The sequence below is a fragment of the Bison bison genome, unplaced genomic scaffold (assembly GCF_000754665.1).
Source record: "Bison bison bison isolate TAMUID 2011002044 unplaced genomic scaffold, Bison_UMD1.0 scf7180017864160, whole genome shotgun sequence".
Lineage (NCBI taxonomy): Eukaryota > Metazoa > Chordata > Mammalia > Artiodactyla > Bovidae > Bison > Bison bison.
Window position 1 is genome coordinate 8411192 of NW_011494732.1, and position 22052 is coordinate 8433243.

At 35.7% G+C, this 22052-nt stretch overlaps 1 protein-coding gene across 1 annotated transcript in view; it reads right to left on the reverse strand.

Moving 5' to 3' along the window:
- ATXN2 (ataxin 2) overlaps positions 1–22052 on the reverse strand; it is a 120024-nt gene that overhangs the window by 21973 nt on the left and 75999 nt on the right. The window contains exons 10-19 of the mRNA XM_010841430.1: positions 20825–21003; positions 18746–18955; positions 16145–16327; positions 14064–14261; positions 13333–13440; positions 12973–13043; positions 6797–7098; positions 5795–5858; positions 5035–5187; positions 4221–4281 (exon numbers count right to left, since the gene is read on the reverse strand). Coding sequence (XP_010839732.1) covers positions 4221–4281; positions 5035–5187; positions 5795–5858; positions 6797–7098; positions 12973–13043; positions 13333–13440; positions 14064–14261; positions 16145–16327; positions 18746–18955; positions 20825–21003 — 1529 coding nt within the window. The remainder of the gene's footprint in view (positions 1–4220; positions 4282–5034; positions 5188–5794; positions 5859–6796; positions 7099–12972; positions 13044–13332; positions 13441–14063; positions 14262–16144; positions 16328–18745; positions 18956–20824; positions 21004–22052) is intronic.

Here is a 22052-nt window from a genome sequence, read left to right on the forward strand (position 1 = left end):
GGACTCTGGTAGGCTGCAGTCCACGGGGTCGCTAAGAGTCAGACACGACTGAGCGACTTCACTTTCACTTTTCACTTTCATGTACTGGCAAAGGAAATGGCAACCCACTCCAGTGTTCTTGCCTGGAGAATCCCAGGGACGGGGGAGCCTGTTGGGCTGCCATCCATAGGGTCACACAGAGTCAGACACGACTGAAATGACTTAGCAGCAGCAAGAGACTCTAAGGAAGAACCACCTAGTTAAAAGGCTCCTGGATTGCTGACATTCAGAAACCATGTGAAATAAAATATGTTTGCTGTTTTAGGCAGCTAAGCTTTGTGATAATTTGTTAAAAGACAGATATTATTAATTCAATAGCAATGAGCATACCCAACGACCAGAAAATGGTTTCTAAACACTATTTCCCAGCAAAGAAAATGAGGGTTGCTTGCAGGATTACTGATCCAGGTCTACTATTAGAAGATTAGCCTGAGACATCTTATTCATAGCAGAAAGGAAGTTATCAGAGACAAATAAGTAGTACCAAAAGGAGACAGGAGCCAATGTAAAGCGATTATCATTGATCAAAGATGGGACAATGAGAGAAGCGAAAAAAAAAAAAAATTAATTGAAATACAATGGATATGTAAAAAATTATACAAGAATATATATAATACATATATATTAACAATATATAAAATTTTACATGTATTCATAACTTTTCTGTACAAACTATTTCAAGATACCCAAACAGCCCTGGTTAAAAAGAAGTCCCTTACTGAATGATTCTAGCTAGTAAGTGGAGAAGCAATGCTAGAAATTCAGAAATCACTGTTTTCAAACTCCTAATTAAAGTGATTTCCAAAGTATGGTCCTGTACCAACAATATCACTGGGGAATTGTGTTTTTGTTTTTTTAATAAATTGCACTAGAAAAGTAAATTCTCAGGCTATGCCCCAAATCTACTGAACTGGAAATTCTGGGGATAGGCCCAAGCAATTGGTGTTTTTTTTTTTAAACAAACTCTCCAAGTGATTCTAATGTACACTAGAATTTGAGAACCACAGCTCTAAAGAAGAGGCTTCTCAGATGGCGCTAGTGATAAAAAGCCCATCTGCCAATAAAGGAGACCTAAGAACTGCAGGTTTAATCCCTGGGTCAGGAAGATTCCCTGGAGGAGGGCATGGCAACCCCCTCCAGTATCCTTGTCTGGAAAATACCATGGACAGAGGAGCCTCGAGGGCTATAGTCCATAGAGTCACAAAGAGTTGGACAAGACAGCACACAGCCCTAATGAAAAGATGCTGTTAAGTATCAATCATCAATAAATAAGATGACAGACTTGACAGAAAACTTTACAATTGGAGAGGGGAGGATCAGGCTATCACCACTTGAGCCTTTAATAAATCTTACCATAATTCAAAGTAGGACCAGATACTATACCTCTTAAATGATCCAACATAGAGCACTCACAAATATCTATCAAGTATTCTTTTTTTAAATATAAATTTATTTATTTTAATTGGAGGCTAATTACAATATTGTATTGGTTTTGCGATACATCAACATGAATCTGCCACGGGTGTACACGTGTTCCCCATCCTGAACCCCCTTCCCACCTCCCTCCCCGTACCAACTCTCTGGGTCATCCCAGTGCACCAGCCCCAAGCATTCTGTATCCTGCATCAAATCTGGACTGGCGATTTGTTTCATATATGATATTATACATGTTTCAATGCCATTCTCCCAAATCATCCCACCCTCTCCCTCTCCCACAAAGTCCAAAAGACTGTTCTATATATCTGTGTCTCTTTTGCTGTCTCGCATACAGGGTTATCGTTACCATCTTTCTAAATTCCATATATATGCGTTAGTATACTATATTGGTGTCTTTCTTCCTGGCTTACTTCACTCTGTATAATAGGCTCCAGTTTCATCCACCTCACTAGAACTGATTCAAATGTATTCTTTTTAATGGCTGAGTAATACTCCATTGTGTATATGTAACACAGCTTTCTTATCCATTCATCTGCTGATGACATCTAGGTTGCTTCCACGTCCTGGCTATTATAAACAGTGCTGCGATGAACACTGGGATACACATGTCTCTTTCAATTCTGGTTTCCTCAGTGTGTATGCCCAGTCTATCAAGTATTCTTATCTCTTCCCATAAAAGTTACACCTGAATGTAATCAATGACATCACAAGAAGAGAGAAATCTAGAATATATGATATACTACGTAACAATCAGTTTCTGTCACAAAGCAACAGCAGGGGTAAAAATAGGGGAAAACAAAGACGTGTAACCAATGTAATAATGTGAAGATCTTATTTTGATCCACACTCAAAACAAACCAACTATAAAAATATATACAAACCAACTATAAAAATATATTCCTGTCTCAATCAGGGTAATCTTATTATGATGGTTATTAGATGATAAAAAGGAATTAGTTTATTTTTATAAAGTGTGATAATGGCACTCTGGCTACCTAATAAAAATATCCATATTTTTAATATGATACACCCAAAGTGTGTAGAAATGAAACAGGAGGCCCTCAGAATAAGATTAACCCACAAGATAACTTTAAATGATCTAAGGTAGAATTCTTCCAATAGGTTCCAGTGTTCTAAAGGAAAGACAAAGGCTATCATATATTCTGTTTTTTTTGGCTGCTTTGTGAGGCTTGCCAGATCTCAGTTCCCAAGCCAGGGATTGAACCCAGGCCCTGCCACTGAAAGCGCCAAGTCCTAACTAAGCAATGGACCACCAAGCAATTTCCCCTCATACATGTTTTTTTAAAAACAGAATTTTAATTACTAACAGGCACAAAACATGCTTTCAACACTGAGGAAAGCTTATTAATTTAAGAAGTGAAAATTTTTAAAGTTACCAAATGATCCAACAGTCCCAATCTTGGGCATATATCTGAAGAAAACTCTAATTCAAAAAGATACATGTACCTTAATGTTCACTGTAGCATTTTATTAAGGACGGAAAACAAGAGCTACTACCTATCTATCTGGTCACGCCATGTGCATGGCATGTGGAATCTTAGTTCCCCAACCAGGGACTGAACCCAGAGTCATGGTAGTGAAAGCACAAGTTTTAAACCAATGTACAGCCAGGAAAGTCTCAGAAGTAACTTAAATGTCCAAGAACAGGTGGATAAAGAGTGTTTTGATAAAGAGTGAATGAATAAAGAAAATATTATGCATATGCAATAGAATACTACTCAGCTATAAAAAAGAATGAAATAATGCTATTTGTGGTAACATGGATGAATCTAGAGATTATCATACCAACAGTGAAGTCAGAGAAGGACATTTATGATATCACATATGAGAGTCTAATGTAACGACACAAATGAACTTATCTACAAAACAAACAGACTCAGACAGAAAACAAACTTATTGACTACTGAAGAGGAAAGTGGTGGGAGAGTGGTGGAGATGGCAGAATAAATTAGGGGCTTGGGACTGGCAGATACAAACTATTATATATTAAACAAACAAACAACAATGCCCTACTATATAGCATAGGGAACCAAAGCCAGTCTCTTGCAATAAACTATAATGGGGGAAAAAAGTGAAATTTTTGTGATGGAGGTAATTACTGGGCACTGAGAAGTGACTTTATTATACAAACCATTCTACTTTCTATTCTCAATAAAATGAAGAAACGACTGCTCTTAATTACCTAAATGGCAAAAGGGGGAACCCTTTAATGTTTTTCAACATTAAAGTATTTCTTTTTAAGATAAGTATGTGTTTTTTTTCAATGAAGTCTCTTCTGCACAAACACAGAGTACTAGATCATGCAACACTCTCATTTTAAAGATGAGGAAACATTTCTCTAATAGCATTTTGACAATTTCTGAAGTGAGCCATCTCTCTCACAAAGAAATTTTAAATTTTTTGGAGAAATTACATATAAGAATGTGAGCAAACAGTTAATTCAGCAAACCATCTTTACATATTTAACATTGAATATTTCAAAATTCAATTATTTTTTGTGAAGAGGATCTTGAAATTCACAACTTGTGAGTATTTCTCCTCCCGTTTTTGTTCATAAAAATCCATTTAAATACCTGATGTAATGTTGAACATCCAAAAGTCAATGAAGTTTTATGAAAAGTCAAAACTGAACCACAGATATTCACTCATTATAAAATGAGTTATTTCATTCATGCAGCATGCAGACTACAAGCAAACACAGGCAGGATTATTCTCACCTTTACCTGCTCTATATGTCTTGGCTTGATTGACTGGCATGGGTGTCATAGGTATAGGATACAGAGGCTTAAGGAAATAAAAAGAAAATGAAGATTAAGCTCTCAAGATATTAGGAATGTATCTTGCCACTTTCTCTTAGTTGTATGTTACTAGAGAGCTAGCTCTAAAGTTTTCTGATTCTTAATAGTCATTAAAAAGATAAAGTCACACCCACAGCTAAAAGGACAAATCCCAAACTACAGTAAATCTAAATCATCTTTCTGACCAGAAAACATTTTCATAGTTAGGTCCTTACACCAACAATATTCCACACTGCATGCCTCCACTTTTTAGAGAAAAATTGTGGGGGTGGGGGGAGAGGGTGACTTACCACACAGCATGTGGGACTTTAGTTCCCTGTGTCTGTGCTTAGTTGCTCAGTCATGTCTGACTCTGCGACCCCACGGACTGCAGTCTACTAGGCTCCTCTGTACATGGGGATTCTCCAGGCAAGAATACTGGAGTGGGCTGCCATACTTTCCTCCAGGGGATCTTCCCAACCCAGGGATTGAACCCTAGTCTCCCTTATTGCAGGAGAATTTTTTACTGTCTGAGCCATCAGGGAAGCACCTTAGTTCCCTGACCAGGGATCAAACCCAGGTCCCTTGCAGTGGAAGCACAGAGGTCTAACCAATGGACCCCCAGGGAAGTCTCATGGCTCCACTTTTAAATATCTCTGTTACACCATCACTGCAAGTCACTGCGCACCTACAGAACACTTGGTGTCAAACATAAATAACTTACAGAGGATAAATGAACAAGTCAAATTCTATGACTTACTTGCACGCCCGGGCTCACAGGGACCGGATACATCATATTTGGTGCAAAACAAACAGGCTGAGTATAAACTGGAGTTGGCTGCTGATGACCCACCATAGATGGGCTAGGTTGTGCTTGAGGACGAGGCGAAGTTGGGGTGGTAGAAGGCTTTGGCTACAAAAACAAAAATCAACTATCTTAAGGTGAAAAGGTAAATATTACTGCAATCTGAGGACTGGTTTCCCCATCTTTCTCAGTTTTACTCAGTGTTAATTAGTATCTCTTAATGAAAGTTATCTCAGAGAAAATAAACCTGCAAGTGTTTCAAATAAAAAAAAGAAATACTTGGTAGAAAGTTAATGTAAATGTTATATCAATTAATCAACAACGCTATTAAAAATAGTGATATCTTTAAGTGTTTTGGAAAAAAGTGTTTTTAAAAATTAATCTTTTAAAAAACGTATCTTTCAAAGTCAGTAAAATAACAACAGTATATCAATGAACCTGAGAGCCTAGCAGGCCAACCATCTTCAAATTCTGAGTCAGAAAGATTAAAAAATTTGCCTCAGACTACATTATTAATTGATAAAACTAGATTTTTTTCTTATGGTTCAAAAATATATATTAATTACCACATAAGAAAAAGGAACTTTAACTAGAAGTTGTTTCAGCATACTGTAACTGAATTTAGATGGCAGGTATGGAAAAAGATGTATTACTACTACTAATTTTTTTTTTTTTTTTAAGAGACTAGATTTACTACAAAGAGAGAGAAACTTACCTGAGAAAAGGAACGAGGGTTGAACTCCTTTGCATTGGGATTCAACGTTGATTTCCTCACTTGCCTACACCAGAAAAAAATAAAGGCCAGTGAAATCTGCATGGAACTTATGCCACTATAGTCTTTTATACCTGACAGCTTTTTAAAAACTGCTAAATTTAAGTAATTCTCACTAGGAGATCATTCTCTTCCTTAAAACACACACATACATACTTCCCACTGCTTAATCTGGTAATTGCTAGTCAAAAAAAGACAATTTTTTAAAAAGTGAAATATGCAAAGCTTTTGAGCAACCAACAAAAACAACCTGAAGACAGTAGCCCCTTCTAAAATATATTTAAAAGCAATCCTTAATATATCAAGTCTCTAATATGTAGTAATTTTTTTCTGTGACAGTGTTTCCTATACAAAGTATCTTGGGAAAAATCATAACTATAATAAAAACTTTTGCCTCAAATCAAGAATAAGTGCTCCCTGACGTATCAACAAGCTGCATTCCAAAAGTTCAGCTGTTTAACAGCGTTGTAGGGAATGCAGAACAAATCAGCCAATGGTGGTGTGATTAGATTCTAAGACTGGCCCACAAAAGCCCCACTTAATTGATAAGGGGCACCAGAATTTTCTCTCTTCTTGGCAGTGGCAGTTCTTAGCTCTAGCAGCACAGCAAGGAGGTGGGTACTGACTAGCATACAGGGGATATCAGTCCCAAACCCAGTAATTTTCCAACTCCCTGTATATTTACAAATTAGCCATGCTTAATTTATGCATAGAGTTGTTTTTTTTTTTTGCCAAGGGATGGAAAAACATGGGAGGAGGGAAGAAGAGTATAGGGTGCAATGACTTAACTGACTTAAAATGTTATTTGTTAAGACCAGTTGTATTTAAGTTGAGGGTTACATATAAAGCAGTCTAAAAGTCTAGATAAATTCTGGAGTTGGAAGGTCCTGGACACGTTAAGGGAAAGTGAAGCAAAAGGGTGTGCTAAATTCCAGGTTTACTCACTCAGCTGCGTCTTTCTTCTCCTCTTTATCTTCTTTCTCTTGTTTACATCCTGGACTGGAAGTCTGAACCCCTTGGGATGTGACCTCAGGTCCCCTCTTGTGCTCCGTGTTACTGAGGACTGAAGGGGAAATGCTGGGGCTGCTCGGCTTGCTGCTGCCACTGGTGCAGTTGCTGCTATTTTCAATGAAAGAATCCTTAGCATTTGGTTCAATTTTGTCTTTGATCAAATCTCTTGATTTTTCTCCCTCTCTATTTTTGTTTAGCAGCTGATCCATAGATTCAGAAGTAGAACTTGGCTGTAACTAAATAAAGGAAATAATTATACTTAAATATTTTAAATAACTCTAGTAATCATTTTTTTCCCCGTGATCACAAACTAGTATTTGTAAGCATGAAATATTCTGAGTAACATTCTGTTCATACTTTACAAGTAATGTTTTCATTATAAGGCAACAATAATGAAATGTCTATACAACCTAACTATAGTCATGTGAGCACTCAAATGTCCTAGCCTGAAAACTGTACTGAGTGCATACCATGTGTCAGAAATTGTGTGTGCTGGAATAGTTCCTATCCTCCCAAAGCTTTCCATCTGGATGAGATCAGACACTAACCAACTAGCGTAAATGGGGATTCCAGAGGAAAAAGCAACTCATGGAAAGAGAAGGCTTCTCAATGAAAATGTCATCTAAAGTGGCAAAGATATTAGGGGTTTGGGGAGAGTTTCAAAAAGGGAGTAATACACTAAGTAAAAGAAAAGAAACTGCACGTTTAAAGACCCAAAGGAAAGGAAGAAGATGGCCCTATGTGAAATAGAAAAGTACTGGTAACTGCAGCAAGAATGGACACAAAGTGAGTCAAGAAACGATAAGCTCACCCAAGAGGAACAAGATGATAAAAGGACTTGAAAGCTATGCTCAGGATTCTAGCTTTTAATTCTCAGGATAATCAGAAGTCACTGAAGAATTTTAAGCAAGATTTACAGTTTACAAAGATGAGTGTAGCAGCCCTGTAGAAAATGAACTGGAGGAAGCTGAGTAAGGGTGTAGAGAGACTTGTTATGCATGTTGGACTAAGACCTGGGCTTGACTTTGAGAAGTGGTGGGTTGGAAATTCTGAAGTAAGTGGATTCAGAGGGAGACCTGACTAGACATGCAGGTCAGTTAAGACTTTATAACCTATAAGGTATAGGAAACCACAAAACAGAAGCACCAACAACAAGAGCCGAAGACAAACACGTTGGTAACATATGTGATGGGGTTTTTAAGTTTGCAGACTAGAAGCAAGCATTGCTACTATTGTCTGATAATGACTTAAGATGCCCTACTCCACAGAAGAAAGAAAACAGGGATAGCTGAAGGGAAAGAAAAGGAAAAGGGAATCATTAGGTCCCAATGGTGGAAATGAGAATAAATCCAAGCAACAGCCCAAGGCAGTAAGAATAAGCTAAAGAGCAACTGCACAGAAAAAGAGGCTGCAAGACTAGAGAGGGACAAACTATCTCCTGAGCCTCAAGAAAGGCAGACCAACGTCAAAATCTCACTACTGGGAGCCTTGGTGTCCTGGCAAGCAGTACCACACATCTCAGGGACTTCTCAAGTTTCACTGCATCACTAATATAGTTACAGAGCCTCAAGTAGTTGAAGGCAGAAAGTGATAACAACATTTGGACACAGTCAGAATTTAAGTCACAATACAGGCACTTAATGTTTTGCCAAGGCTATACGTTTGCAATAGTTTGAAATCAGAGAGCGTGATACTTCTAGCTTGTTTTTTCTAGAGATTTCTTTGGTTATTCAGGGTCTTTTGTGATTCCATACAATTTCTACTTTTGTGTTTTTTCTGTGAAAAAAATCCATTGGAATTTTGATAGGATTGCACTGAATCTGTAGATTGCTTTGGACAATGGGTATTTTATAGGAAAAGTAAAATTCTTATGTGACTCAGTAAAAAACCCATGGTTGCCAGTGTAATTTTGCTTTATCTATATTTTGGTAATAATTAATATTTACTGAGTATATACTATGAGTCAAGAATGGTATTAAAACCGTTTATAGGCAGTATCTCATTAATTCTCACAAGAACACAATGAAGTAGGTTCTACAATTATCCCATTTGGGCTCAGGGGAATCTAGATAACATGCCTCAATGTTGTACTGAGGACAAGATATAAACATAGATCATATACTTATCTCCAAAATCCACACCATTAAGCTGTAACAGATTGAATTATTAGCAATTCTTTTACACAAATAAAGCTATCAGCCACCCTGCACTGAGCTATATTAGAGCTTCTTGATGGCACTCTGAGCAGAGGGGCCCCAGAACTGTAGGATACTCCTATTTCTGTCTGAGTGAAGGACCACAGATTTTGTGAACCATCATAGTTTATGGCCATGTGCACACCATGAGAGTGGCTATGATGATTCATTCATTGAACACTGCAGCACACAGAATGCATTAGCTACTGTCCAAACCACTGCTGGAGGATGAAACACACAGATGGTTAGCCCTATCTTACTAGCCATGTGACATGCGGGTAAGTTAATTTATCTTTGCCTCAGTTTCCTGATATACACATTTCAGAAACACACAGAACCTGCTTCAAAATGATGACAATAAAGGATTTATTACATAAGCTCTTAGAACAGTCTCTGATACATAGGAAATTATAGTTAAACTAATAACATTCCTTTATCTAAAGATAATTATAAAGCCCATCCTCAAACATTATTTTACAATCATTTCTTTGCTTTCTAGTATTCACTTACAGACCAGACAGTTATTTATAAGAGACTTAATAATGCTTTTGAATTTTCAGGTCCCCCAAAATATTGAGAAGTCCCAAAGAAATAAGTTCTAAAGCTGCAACTACACAGAACTTTAAAGAGTCAAGTATTAAAGGTTTATAGAAAGTTGTGAACTGATAATATGAAGAGCCAAAATGTTTTCTATTAAATGAAGAAACAATAAACTTAAAAAAATACACTAACACTAGTATAGACGGTATGGTACTGGCAAAAAGGACAGACATATAAAGATCTATGCAGGAAAAGTGAGTATAACTATACACTCCCAACTCTGTGGTTAAATGATTTTCAGCAAAGGTGCAAAGTCACTTCAATTCAATCTAATTCAATGTCTTTTCAAAAGATGGTGCTGGGACAAGTGATATCCATTGGTAAAAGACTGAATTTGAAACCTTATCAAAACTATGTTTTAAAAATCACTCAAAATATAAATTGGTGCAGCCACTATGGAGAACAGTATGGAGGTTCCTTAAAAAAACCAAAATTGAGTTACGATATGAACCAGCAATCCTACTCCTGGGTATGTTATCCAGAAAAGATAAAAACTCTAATTCAAAAAGATATGTACACCCCAATGTTCATCAGCAGCACTATTTACAATAACCGCGACACATAAGCGACCTAGATATACACATCAACACATGAATGGATAAAGATGTGTGCTGTGTATACACACACAATCAACCATAAAAGAATAATATGTCATTTGGATAAACATGTGTGCTGTGTATACACACACAATCAGCCATAAAAGATGAATATGTCATTTGTATTATTTGCAACATGGCTGGACCTAGAGATTATCATACTAAGTGAAGTAAGTCAGGCAGAAAAAGGTAAATATATGACATGGAATCTAAAAAAACGACACAAACAAACATACTTATATTACAGAAATAAATGCACAGAAAATAACTCATTGTTATAAAAGGGGAAGGGAGGGGATATATAAGGAATTTGAGATTAACAGATATAATGCTACAAAAATGAAATATAAAAAATACATGGAACTACTGTATGGCACAGGGAACTACATTCAGTATCAAGTAATAACCTACAATGGAAAAGAGTCTGAGAAAGAATACACACACACGGAACTGAACCACTTTGCTATACACCTGAAACTAACACAACACTGTAAATCAGCTACACTTCAACTTAAAAAATTAACTCAAAATGGAATCCAGCTCTAAGTGACACTTTTAGAAGAAAACAGTAAATCTTTATGACTATAGATTAGGCAATGGTTTATTAGATATGACAACAAAAGCACAAGGAACAGAAGAAAAAAAACAAGATGAATTGGACTGCATCAAAATTATAAATTTTGTGCTTCAAGGGTCAATATCAAGAAAGTGAACAGACAACCCACAGAAAGGAAGAAATTGCAAACCCTACATCTGATGCAAGACTTGTACACAGAATAAACAGAGAACTTTCACAATTCAATAAAAAGATAACTCAATTTTTAAAATGGGCAAAGATCTGAATAAACATTTCTCCAAAGAAGACATACAAATGAGCAATCAACACATATATAAAAAGATGCTCAATAGCATCAGCTGTCAGAAAAATCCAAGTCAAAACCACAATCAAAACAACAAATAGTAACAAATGTTGGTAAAGATGTGGAGAAACAGGAACCCTCATATACTGCCGGTGGGAATGTAACATAGTGCAGCTGCTTTGGCGAAGAATCAAGTTTTCCTCAAAAGGTGAAGGACAGAGGTACCAGACAAAACAGAAATTCCACTCTTAGGTATATACTCAGGAGAAATGAAAACATACGGTCACACAAAAACTGTATACTAATATTCACAGCAGCATTATTCACTATAGTCAAAAAGAACCCAAAGACACATCAACTGATGATAAATGAATAAATAAAATATGATCTATCCACACAATGGAATATTATTCATAAAAGTATTGAAGTACTAACATAGGTTACATGGACAAATCTTGAAAACATGATGGTAAGTGAAAAAGCCACTCACAAAAAGGCCATTTATTGCATGGTTCCATGCACATGAAGTGTCCAGAAGAGGCAATCCATGAAGAAAAAGATCAGTGGTTACTGGGGGGTACGGGCGTGGGAGGGGGTGGAAGTGTTTGAAAGCAAATGAGCACTGACTGCTAAGGGCTTATGTGATGGTTGTATAAACTGTGTGAATATACCAAAACCCACTAAACTGTATACTTTAAATGGATAAATTGTATGATATATAAATTATACTTTAATAAAACTGTTAAAAAAAAAGTACTATCTCATATACTTCAAAGTAAAAATTTTCTTTCCTTCATAACATAATAAATTCATGCAAGCGTACTATAAGAAGAGAATGAAGGACTGACTGTAAAAAAAAAAATACTGACAAAATACAAGTAAATGGGCAAGGACATAACATTTATATCAAACTGAAGATTAAACAAAATAATACCATCTGTGGTTTAGGGATGTATTCACATGCAGTGTAAAGAACCACAAGGAAAGAAACCTTTCACTAGGCAGGAGATGCAGCTGAGGAGGGCAACTACACAGGAGACTGTTTGTTGGAATGCTTGACACATCAAGCTGGTAGTGGGCATCTGGGCAGTCAGTCATTTTTCTTTGTATTGTGTCTATGCATTAACTATAGCTTAAAAAACTAAATTCACAACTGTTAAGAGCATTAAAGTAGAATAAATGTGTTAAAAGTATGAAGTAATATTTAAATTTAATATTTTGAATGGTGCCAAAAGTTAGGAATGATGCTACTGGCAAAAACTTAAATTTTTAGGAAGCCAGAACACAGGCTAGGAAAAGGCTGGTTTTGCCTTTGATCCATTCAACTTTTATCAGCCTCTGAAAAAAAAAGGGGGCTGAATTAATCAGATTTTTCCCCATTAACATGATGTTTCAGGATGATTTCTTGATTTGGTCTCAAAATACACCTTGATATGTACAGTATGTTATAGTAAATGCTAGGCAAAAGAATGAACAGTCATCTAGGAGAGATCAGATCCAGCAAGTCTTTAGAGAAATGATACTGCAGAAAGATGTCTATCACAATCCATTTGTGCACGAGTATAAATCTGCAACCAGGGTCCAATTGTCATCAAATAATATAATCAAATGAGTATCAAATAACAACTTATGTTGACTTCCAACATCAGAAGTACATTCTCTTTCATTTAGTATCTGTTGTTCTTATCAAATCTCATGATTTTAATTACCTCACATAAAGCATAGGCAAAGACAACTATGAGAATGTTTAGCTTTCTATAAACATGGTTTGATTATTCTGGGTATATATATAATGCATTTTTTAGTACATTTAAAAATTTTTTCTTAAATTCTAATTCATTAGTCAATACTATACTTACCCTAAAATCATTCTTAAATTTCTTTAAATCATCAATCTGTTTTCTATGTTCAGAAACAATTGGTGATATACCTGCAAAATTAAGGAAGTGTTAGATCTAAAATAATTTTAAGCTAAAGATTAGAAATAAATCTGGATCTAACTTAAAATTCTTTTAGGATAGGATGCTAGAAATGAAAATAAATTCTACTATTAAAATAATTAAAAAACTCAACATATTAATTATAGATTTTGACATGTTAAATTACACATTTAAATATGTACAATCCTAAGAAAAAGTATTGACCAAAAAATACTCAATACTGGACATGAGATTAAGACATATTCTCTCTTATTTCTAAAGACTTTTTAAAGCTCTAACCTTTATTTTCAGCTTTTGAGAAGCTGGATGATGTCTCACTGGGCTTCATATTTTCTTTATTCCCTGCAGGAGAGTTTTGCCTCTGATCTTGAAGCCTGGAATCTTTAGCTAGAAAATGATATTTTACAAAAACTCAAAGTTAGATAAAAGCTATAAAAGTAAAATGAGAAAATATTCAACAATTTTGATCCTTTTTGTTTTTACAAAAGAACATTTCCATTTAAATAGAGGCTTTCCAACTTTGCAGACATAGAAACATGAACTTAATTATATTGATATTTACTACCCAGGAATGTAAACTATCTTAACAACACACATTGAAGAATAACAGATGAGATTAGTAGTATTACTTAAACAACTAACTGCATTTATATAAAATTTTAAATGTGCCCTCAAATACACTGTTGTTCTTGTTTAGTCGCTAAGTCATGTCTGACTCTTTTGAGACCCCATGGATCCCCGCCTGCCAGGCTCCTCCATCCAAGGGATTCTTCAGGCAAGAATACTGAAGTGGGTTGCCATTTCCTTCTCCAGGGGATCTTCCTGATCCAGGGATCGAATCCGTATCTCCTACACTGACAGGCGGGTTCTTTCCTACTGAGCTACCAGGAAGTCACTCTCAAATACATACCTAAGAATAAAACAACACAGACACTTTTCGTAAACTGTTAAACCTCTAACACACAACTTCATAAAAGACACTGTGGATCTGGAAGCCCTTTCTTACATACCCTCAAGAGATGGGGTAACAGCTCTGTTGGATGCAGGACTGGCAGGTGTAGGAGATGCAGCTGGCAGAGGCATAGCAACAGCTTCAGCTGGGATAATACCAGCTTGGGGAGAAGCAAGAACTGGCCCACTAGGAGTATTTCCAATACTATTCTGTCTGGGAGACCTGGGTCTGTGAGTTTTAGGGGATAATCTTGGAACTACAAGAAAGAGAAAAGTTACCCATTATATTCTCAAGCTAAATGTCACTTCTTCAAAACAGTGTCTCTGAAGATCTAGGTAAAAGAGTTCTATCTGACCTCCTCCCCCAATTACTCTTTATCCCATCATTCTGTTTTCTTTTCCAAAGTCTCAGGAATAGAGGTGATGATGGAGACAACAAATATCTCAAAAATGAAAGCAATTATTACTAATACCTATGTCCAACAGTAGTTTTCTAACTAAATATATTAATTTTAAAACAAAGTATTTGAAATGAATTTAGAAACTGGATTTCTAAGGCAGGAAAAATGCTACTTTTTAGGATAAAAATAACAACACTCTCTACTAAAAAGTAAGACTGTCTCTTTAAAGTAGGAAGGTGTTGGGGGGATCCCTAAGAAGTAGACTTCTTTGTTCCTCCTTCAAATAATAAACTTGAACATCTTTCAGCAGTTTGCAGCCAATCCTATATACTCCTTAACACATCAAAATTCATGTTGCAGTAATTAAGGAGATCAGGAGCTCACTTTAGCTGAGACAGATAATCCAAGGTGGGGTTCATATTTCAGTGACTTTGAAATAAGTATCTAACAGGTTTCATGTTTCATTACAAACCTATTCAGATTCCAAAGATCTAGAGAAAACGGTTCAATTTATTTCACTTTAGTGGTTCTTTACTTTTTTATGTCAAAAGGATCATGGAAGAAAGTATTACTTAACAACTACCTTTTTTCTAATTAGAGTAAACTCTAACACCATTTTGTGCATATCTCTTAACAACTGTGATTTTACTCTTTCACTTCTATAATGCTGTTACTTTCAAAATTCATTTCCGGGTCATCTGAGTAATATCAAATAATGATACACTGAAGAAATAAATATTTTAGAAATTCTATTTTTTTGTTAATTATTTCCTTGTAATTGAAGACCAAATAAGAAAATAGAAAATTAAAAGGAATTTACAGTAAACTTAAACCTAAAATTATATATGAAGGTGAGCAATGTGTATTAACTAAAGATATTTAATGGAGTTGGGTATATTTTTGTTTGTTTGAAGGTTTTTTTTCTTTTAAAAGTCCCATGCATTGATTAACAGAGTTTATGACCAAAAAACACACAATCATTACATGCTCAAACTCTAGTTATCATGGAAGCAATACATTAAGTAGCAAAAGCAGTTTTAACCTAATTCTAAGATCCTGTCAAAGTATATTTTTTACACTTTCACAGCTTCCATCAGCACATTCTTCGGGCTAATCACAGAAAATTTGGGCTCCTGTGTTTGTTATTCCTTACAAGTGAAATATGGTCAGGAATTAGTGCCATATATAGATACTAAAGAAACCCACAGGACCTAGGCCCAGAATATTGCCTGGTATAAACTAGGATATCAACAAAAATGTATGGGAAGAATGGGGGGTGGGGGAAAGAAATACATAGCACTGTAAGCCCAAAATATTAATAAATGTTTGTGAAAGAATCAATGAACAAGGCTGCTAAGAAGACATGAAATATGATCCCTCCAAATGTTGTTTATGTACTATATTTGCTTTCCATTTGAGTGGAACTTTATAAAACTATAAAGTATATTCATATTTATGAACCCCATATGAATCTCACCTAAAATCAGAGAATAGACTAGGGAAAAATTACTTTACTCACTGAGAAAACTGAAATTCAGGATGATCACATGATTTGCCCTTAACATATGGTGAATAACTGGTAGAGCCCAAAATAAAAATAGTTTTCTCAATTCCTGGTTACTCCACTATTTTTTATACACATAGACTTCCTCACATAGAGCTCAAGCTCAGCCCTTTTCACATCCAGTAGAATAACAAAATGAACACTGTTATTACGCTCCAAGCCAAGTGTCACCTACCTCCGCTGACCACGGATGACCATGTGCCCCCTGCAGGACTGGTCCTTGCTGTTGGAGGAGCAGCTGCTTCACTTGGTGGGGTATGGGATACAAATTCTAGGCCACTGGAAATGGAACCCCTCCCAGCAGAAACTCTGTGATTTCGAGGGTGTCGCTGGGCCTTTGGGGACATCCTTGGAGGCCCTAAGAAAGGAACAGTGAACATCACATAAATGCCACAATGTCCATCAGTACTACTTTTCTGCTAAATACACACAGCCCATTCTTTCTCTTTCCCTTCCTCCCTTTCCCTCACACACACACATATTCTCCCACTTTCTCTTTCATTCCATCTTGGTTTAAAAAAAGAAAATAAGCACCATACATATTTTTGGCCATACTTTTTCAGAATTATTTTGTGGAATGCCATAAAATTTTATAAATAAATTTTATTTTGTTCCCTTTTATTTTTTTAAAAAAAGGGAAGGATGCAGTTGGTGGTAAGAAATCAAATAAGATGTCACAGCTCTTCAAAGATCTTAGCAATTTGTTTAATCTATATCCATTATTTGTAGGTATATAAAAATAAGTATGACAAAATGTTAATAAAGTTATAGCTATATGATGAAATAAATTTTTAACATACACTTTTAGCTTTCTCCCTCAAATTTGCTGTATTACTTCTAAGACTAGGAAAAAAAATTACTGAACAAAAAACTACTTTGATACACCTTTGTAGTAGCTAAAACAAAAACAAAAACAAAAAACAGTCCTCACCTGTAGAGTGTCTCAGACTAAACAGGCTGTGAACTGAAACTTCTATGGCTAAGGCACTGGTTTGTATACTAGAGTAATTTACATCTGGGGAAGAAATTTGCACTATATGAATCATCAAAATCCCACATCAATCGTCACATTAGTGATTTCTGTTTATAAAGAAGTCTCCTATGCATTGAAGCAAAAGTGTCAGGTGAAAACAGTGAATACAATGACTCTTACAACAGAAACCTGACAGTGGTAACACGTGGCAAACTCATTCTTAATGCCAAAGCCAATGCTTCTCACCTTCTTTTTTTTTTTGCCCATGCTACGTTGGAGTGTGAGATCTTAGTTTCCTGACCAGGGATCGAACCTGTACCTCCTGCAGTGGAAACCAGAGTCTTAACCACTGGGCCATCAGGTAAGTCCCTTGCCAAACTCTTTAGGATGTCAAATTAATTTGTGTCCTCAATAGGAATACAATCATGAGCACAGTCTTACAAAGAGTGTTACTATAATTTTTAACTGGAGATATAATTTATATTGAAGATGAGTTAAGAACTGGGTATTTAAATATTCATACATATTTTTTACATCCTTTTACAGGAAAAGACCAAGAAAGATGGCTGACACAGCTCAGTGAAATCAAACTAACTTTAAAAAGTTCAGTTTTTGGCAAGATGTGAAATACTTATAGAAAGAAAATTTATTCTAAACACAGAAAACCATTGTATTTCATAGTTTTATTTTGAGGTTCACATTATAAAAATGCTTCAGTGTCACCTAACTATATGACTAGAAAACACTAATTCTAATTAGTTAAAAAGAAAAACTGAATAATGTAGCCTCCCTGAACATGCAAAAGGTAAACTTTTATGTGAATCTGTACATCTAACAGTGGTGAACAAGCTCACATTCAGTAATGTGAATTTTATCTAACACATTCTCATGATATGAACATCACTTACACAAACAACAGACTACAACAAAATATGTCAACAGAATTTAACTTCTCATTTACAGGCCACCATCATAGGCACTTGAGTAAGGAAGTCACCTTGAAAATCAGCCTAACATGTTGTTCAAGGTTAGCTGCTTCAGTCAAGATCACATGACCTCGCTGCCTGGACAGCAACAATTTATTAAAAAGCAGCCAATACAGTTTTCTCCAGGGAAGCATTTTCTGCCAGAAAGCTGTATTAGTCTCAATATAAGCGATATCAACTGTAATTACAATGAATGAGAATTACAGGATTTTATTCTGTTTTTTCTTTTCATAGGGTAAACAAAAACAAAACAAAAAACCCCTAAAGATTCATACATTGTTTTCTACAGTAACAATTTTATCTTAGATTAAGAATTTCCTCTAAAGACTTTCACTACAAAATATTACAAAATTAAAAAAAAAATCCCAAACACAAAATCAAACTCTATATTGTAATTTAAGGGTAAACATATCAAGGCAGCCATATGCAATGTCCCTCTCAAAAAGGACCATTCAACCACCACTCCTACCTAATGTCAACAAGCAGATTCACTAGTATGAAGAAGGTTCACTGTTTACCATTAACCACTGTGTACACTGTAAAGTGGGAGGGAGAAGACCCTGGGCTGTAAAAGAGCATCATTACCAGGCAGAGACAAACCCCCATTCTCACAATTCAGGATAGTTCATAGCTTTACACAGCATTTATCAAATTTCTAATAAACAAAAGGTTAATAGAAATAGTTTTAATAAACTAAAGTTAAAACACAGAAATTATAGGTTATTAAATAATGAAGAGGAAACTATTTTGTAATTATAAACTCACATAGGAGTTAAACAAAGACAAACAAAAACATGAACAAATTGTGGTATTGTACCTTCTGAAGACATGCGTTTAGGCATAGTAGAGACAGGAGCTGGAGAACCATGAGCAGAGGGGTGAGACGGGGGTCTGGATGGCCGCGAGGGGGGCCTGGAGGGCGGCCGTGTAGGGGTGGCTGCCCGAGGTGGAAGAGAGTTGGGACCTGACTGGTAGCGAGAAGGTGGGCGAGAGGAAGGAGATGGGCAAGGCGATGGCCAGGGAACACCTGACAGAACAAATGATATGAAGGAAAGTATAAAAACTAAAGAAAAAAATGAGGGAAAAAAGTAAACAGAAAAAAAGTAAAATGACAAAAATGATTTCTTGTACATTTTAACCCTTTGAGGACAGTCATTTGATTTGTGATAAGTTTTAGCATAACTTAACTGACATAAATTCACATTTTACTTTAACCTCCTTAAAATTAAGTCTGTTTAAATGAATACACGTTCCCAAAGGGTTAATTAGGATCTACACATACTATTGAAGAAGACAGTTAAGACTTTGCCTATTCACCTGCTTCTATAACTGTTTTTTGGAAAATCAATTGTTAAAAGGAGAATAACATACACTAGGTAATTTCACACAATCAACCACAAAACTCAGGGATAAAATTATTTATTTAAAGTTTTATCTTTTGAAACAACAGCTATTATAATCCCATTAAAAATATTAGTTTCTTAAAACTGTGGTTTTCTTCTAGTCTATACCTGAATATAAGGTTGAGTTTGAAATCACATTAAGCAGGTACATTTAAGTAGAACATTACTTCTACTATTTTCCAGAGTCACAGGAGTGACAGATTAATATTCACTGCCTTTTCAAAAAACATATTTTAACCTTATCAAGTTAGAAAAAGAAGGCGTATCTTCTAAATAACTTATGCAGTGAAACATTTAAGAGACTGCGTAATAAACAATCCAACTACAAAGCAGTCATCACCAAATAAACTGACACTGAGGGATATGCACAGGTCAAAATACAGCTAACATGTAACATGACATCACTTACCTTAATCTTAGGAAACAGTCCAGGTCTCCTCTCCATAGGGTTCCACACACTTGAGTATCATACATTTCCCAGCCCCTTTCAGGTTTTTTACTTTTAAAATTCTGTTCATAAACAACTAAAATTCTTTACTCAGTGAGCAAAGAAATCTCACCCCAATACAAAGTATAGAAAATACTCAAGAGTGTTCATTTGGAGAGGAATTCTGGAGAAAGACTCAATGAAAACAAATGAAATTGGAAACTTAGTGTTCTCTATTTGTCTAACTTTCCAAACTTAAATACCTAAAATTGAATGCCCACTGTTCCCCCCAGGTTAGTATCTAATACACCATCAATATTTTAATTACCATAGTTCCATACAGTCTATGGTACTGCTGTTTCCAGTGTCCCTGACTTGTATGAGAGAGCCATGACCCATGAGCCATATTTAACCTAGATCTGGAGGGAGAATAGGATAAAAAAAAAAACAAAAAAACTTCCTACTAAAGATGCAAATTTGCATATTTTAGTTAAGCTAAACTATAATATCTACCTTTATATTGAATTTTTATTTTTTTAAGCACTTTTTCCCCACCATCTTCACATGACTGTTGGCCATGTCTTGTACTGCAAGGTACCTCAAATCCTCTTGAAGTAAGCAGAATATAAATATATAAACAAACAGTTGATAAAAATGAATTTATATTAACCACTGAGCATTTCACACAGATTTGGATTTTCCATGTAAACTATGTCTAAATAATTTTATAGTCCAGTGTTTTTAAAATTGAGAACCTACCCAGTTTCCAATTTCTTTATATGTGGAGTGTTTTTTTGCCAAGTGAATGTCTTTGGTTAAATTTAGCATTTTACCTTAATACGTGAGTATTTCATCATGTTAAATTCTGTATATGCCAACAACATACTAATTTTTACAATTTTACTAATTTGATATCCACAAAGGCAAATTTTAAATATTTACTGAAAACTACTCCACAGAAATCATTAAAAGGTATGCATCCTCTTATCAACTATGTAAAACTGTAAATATTCAGAAAATTATATATTTGATCAATGAGATTGACAAATTTGGTCAAAATACTTGCCTCCATTAACTACTCTTTGGTCTGAACCAGAATTCGGGTTGAAATCTGAAGTGTGAGAGGTGGATCTTGATGGCATGGAGCCCGATCCAGGCTGGCCCATACGTGGTGAATTCTGACGCCCACTTCCCCAGGATATGACTTCTCTATTTCTTTGTCCAGGAGGAATATATTTATTTTCCCTGGAAATGAGAGATCCTCTAAATCATTTTATCCTAATAGATACCAGACCAATGAAACTTATCTAAAAGCAATTTAGGCAGAAGGGAACACTTGTTATTAAAAGGTTAAAAACAAACCAAATGGCCTCACTTCCAGACACCCTTATTCTTCCATTTTACTCTAAGCTCTAGGTCTGGCCTTTCTTTTCCCTCAGATTTTCCCCGTAAGGACAAAATAAAACAAACATGTATTCATTCATTCTTGTCCTACTTGATCTCCTTATGGCTGTTTCTATCAATCATCATCTGTCTTCTTGAAACTCTTCTTCCTTGGTTTTCTCTGCGATCTCTTCTCTTTGTAGCTGTTCATTAGTTTTTCATGGTTTTCACATCAATCCCCCAAATCCACACTGTCAGTCTCACAGTCTCAGTATCTCTCACTGAACACTTAAATTCAAATCACGATTCCTAAACTGCAAGTGCCTTTAGGACAGAATGTGTATCTTATTCTACCAGGTATGTAGCAGGTGGTTCTCACAACACATATTTATGAATAAATTCATGAAAGATCTGTGAGCCCTTCGAATGCAATAAATTGCACAAATGGACTCACTATATCTCCCCTCAAGCTTGCTTGGTGTTTTCTGTCTCTGATACCGGTACAACCACCAATCTGCTTAGTTATCAAATAAACTCAAGATCACCCCTGGTTTTTCTAACCTTTCTATCACTGGTCCTGGTCTCATTCTCACACTTGAACTATTTCAATACAATAACTGGCCTCTATGTCTCAGCCAGTTCTCAATGTCACCAGAGTTGGTTCACCCCACACCCTGCCTACAAGGTGCTCTTTAACATGACACACACAGAGTCTCACTCCTTTGGTTCCTATCACCAGCTACTACCACTGCAATGTCAATATACACCCTGTATTCCAGACATACGAAACAAGGTTTTTCCTCAATTGGACAAGTTCTTTCACCTGTCTTCACCATGCAAGGAATTCCTGTTTTATGCTTCTGTGAGTGACAGACAGATCTACTATCCTATCATAAAATATCACCTCATCT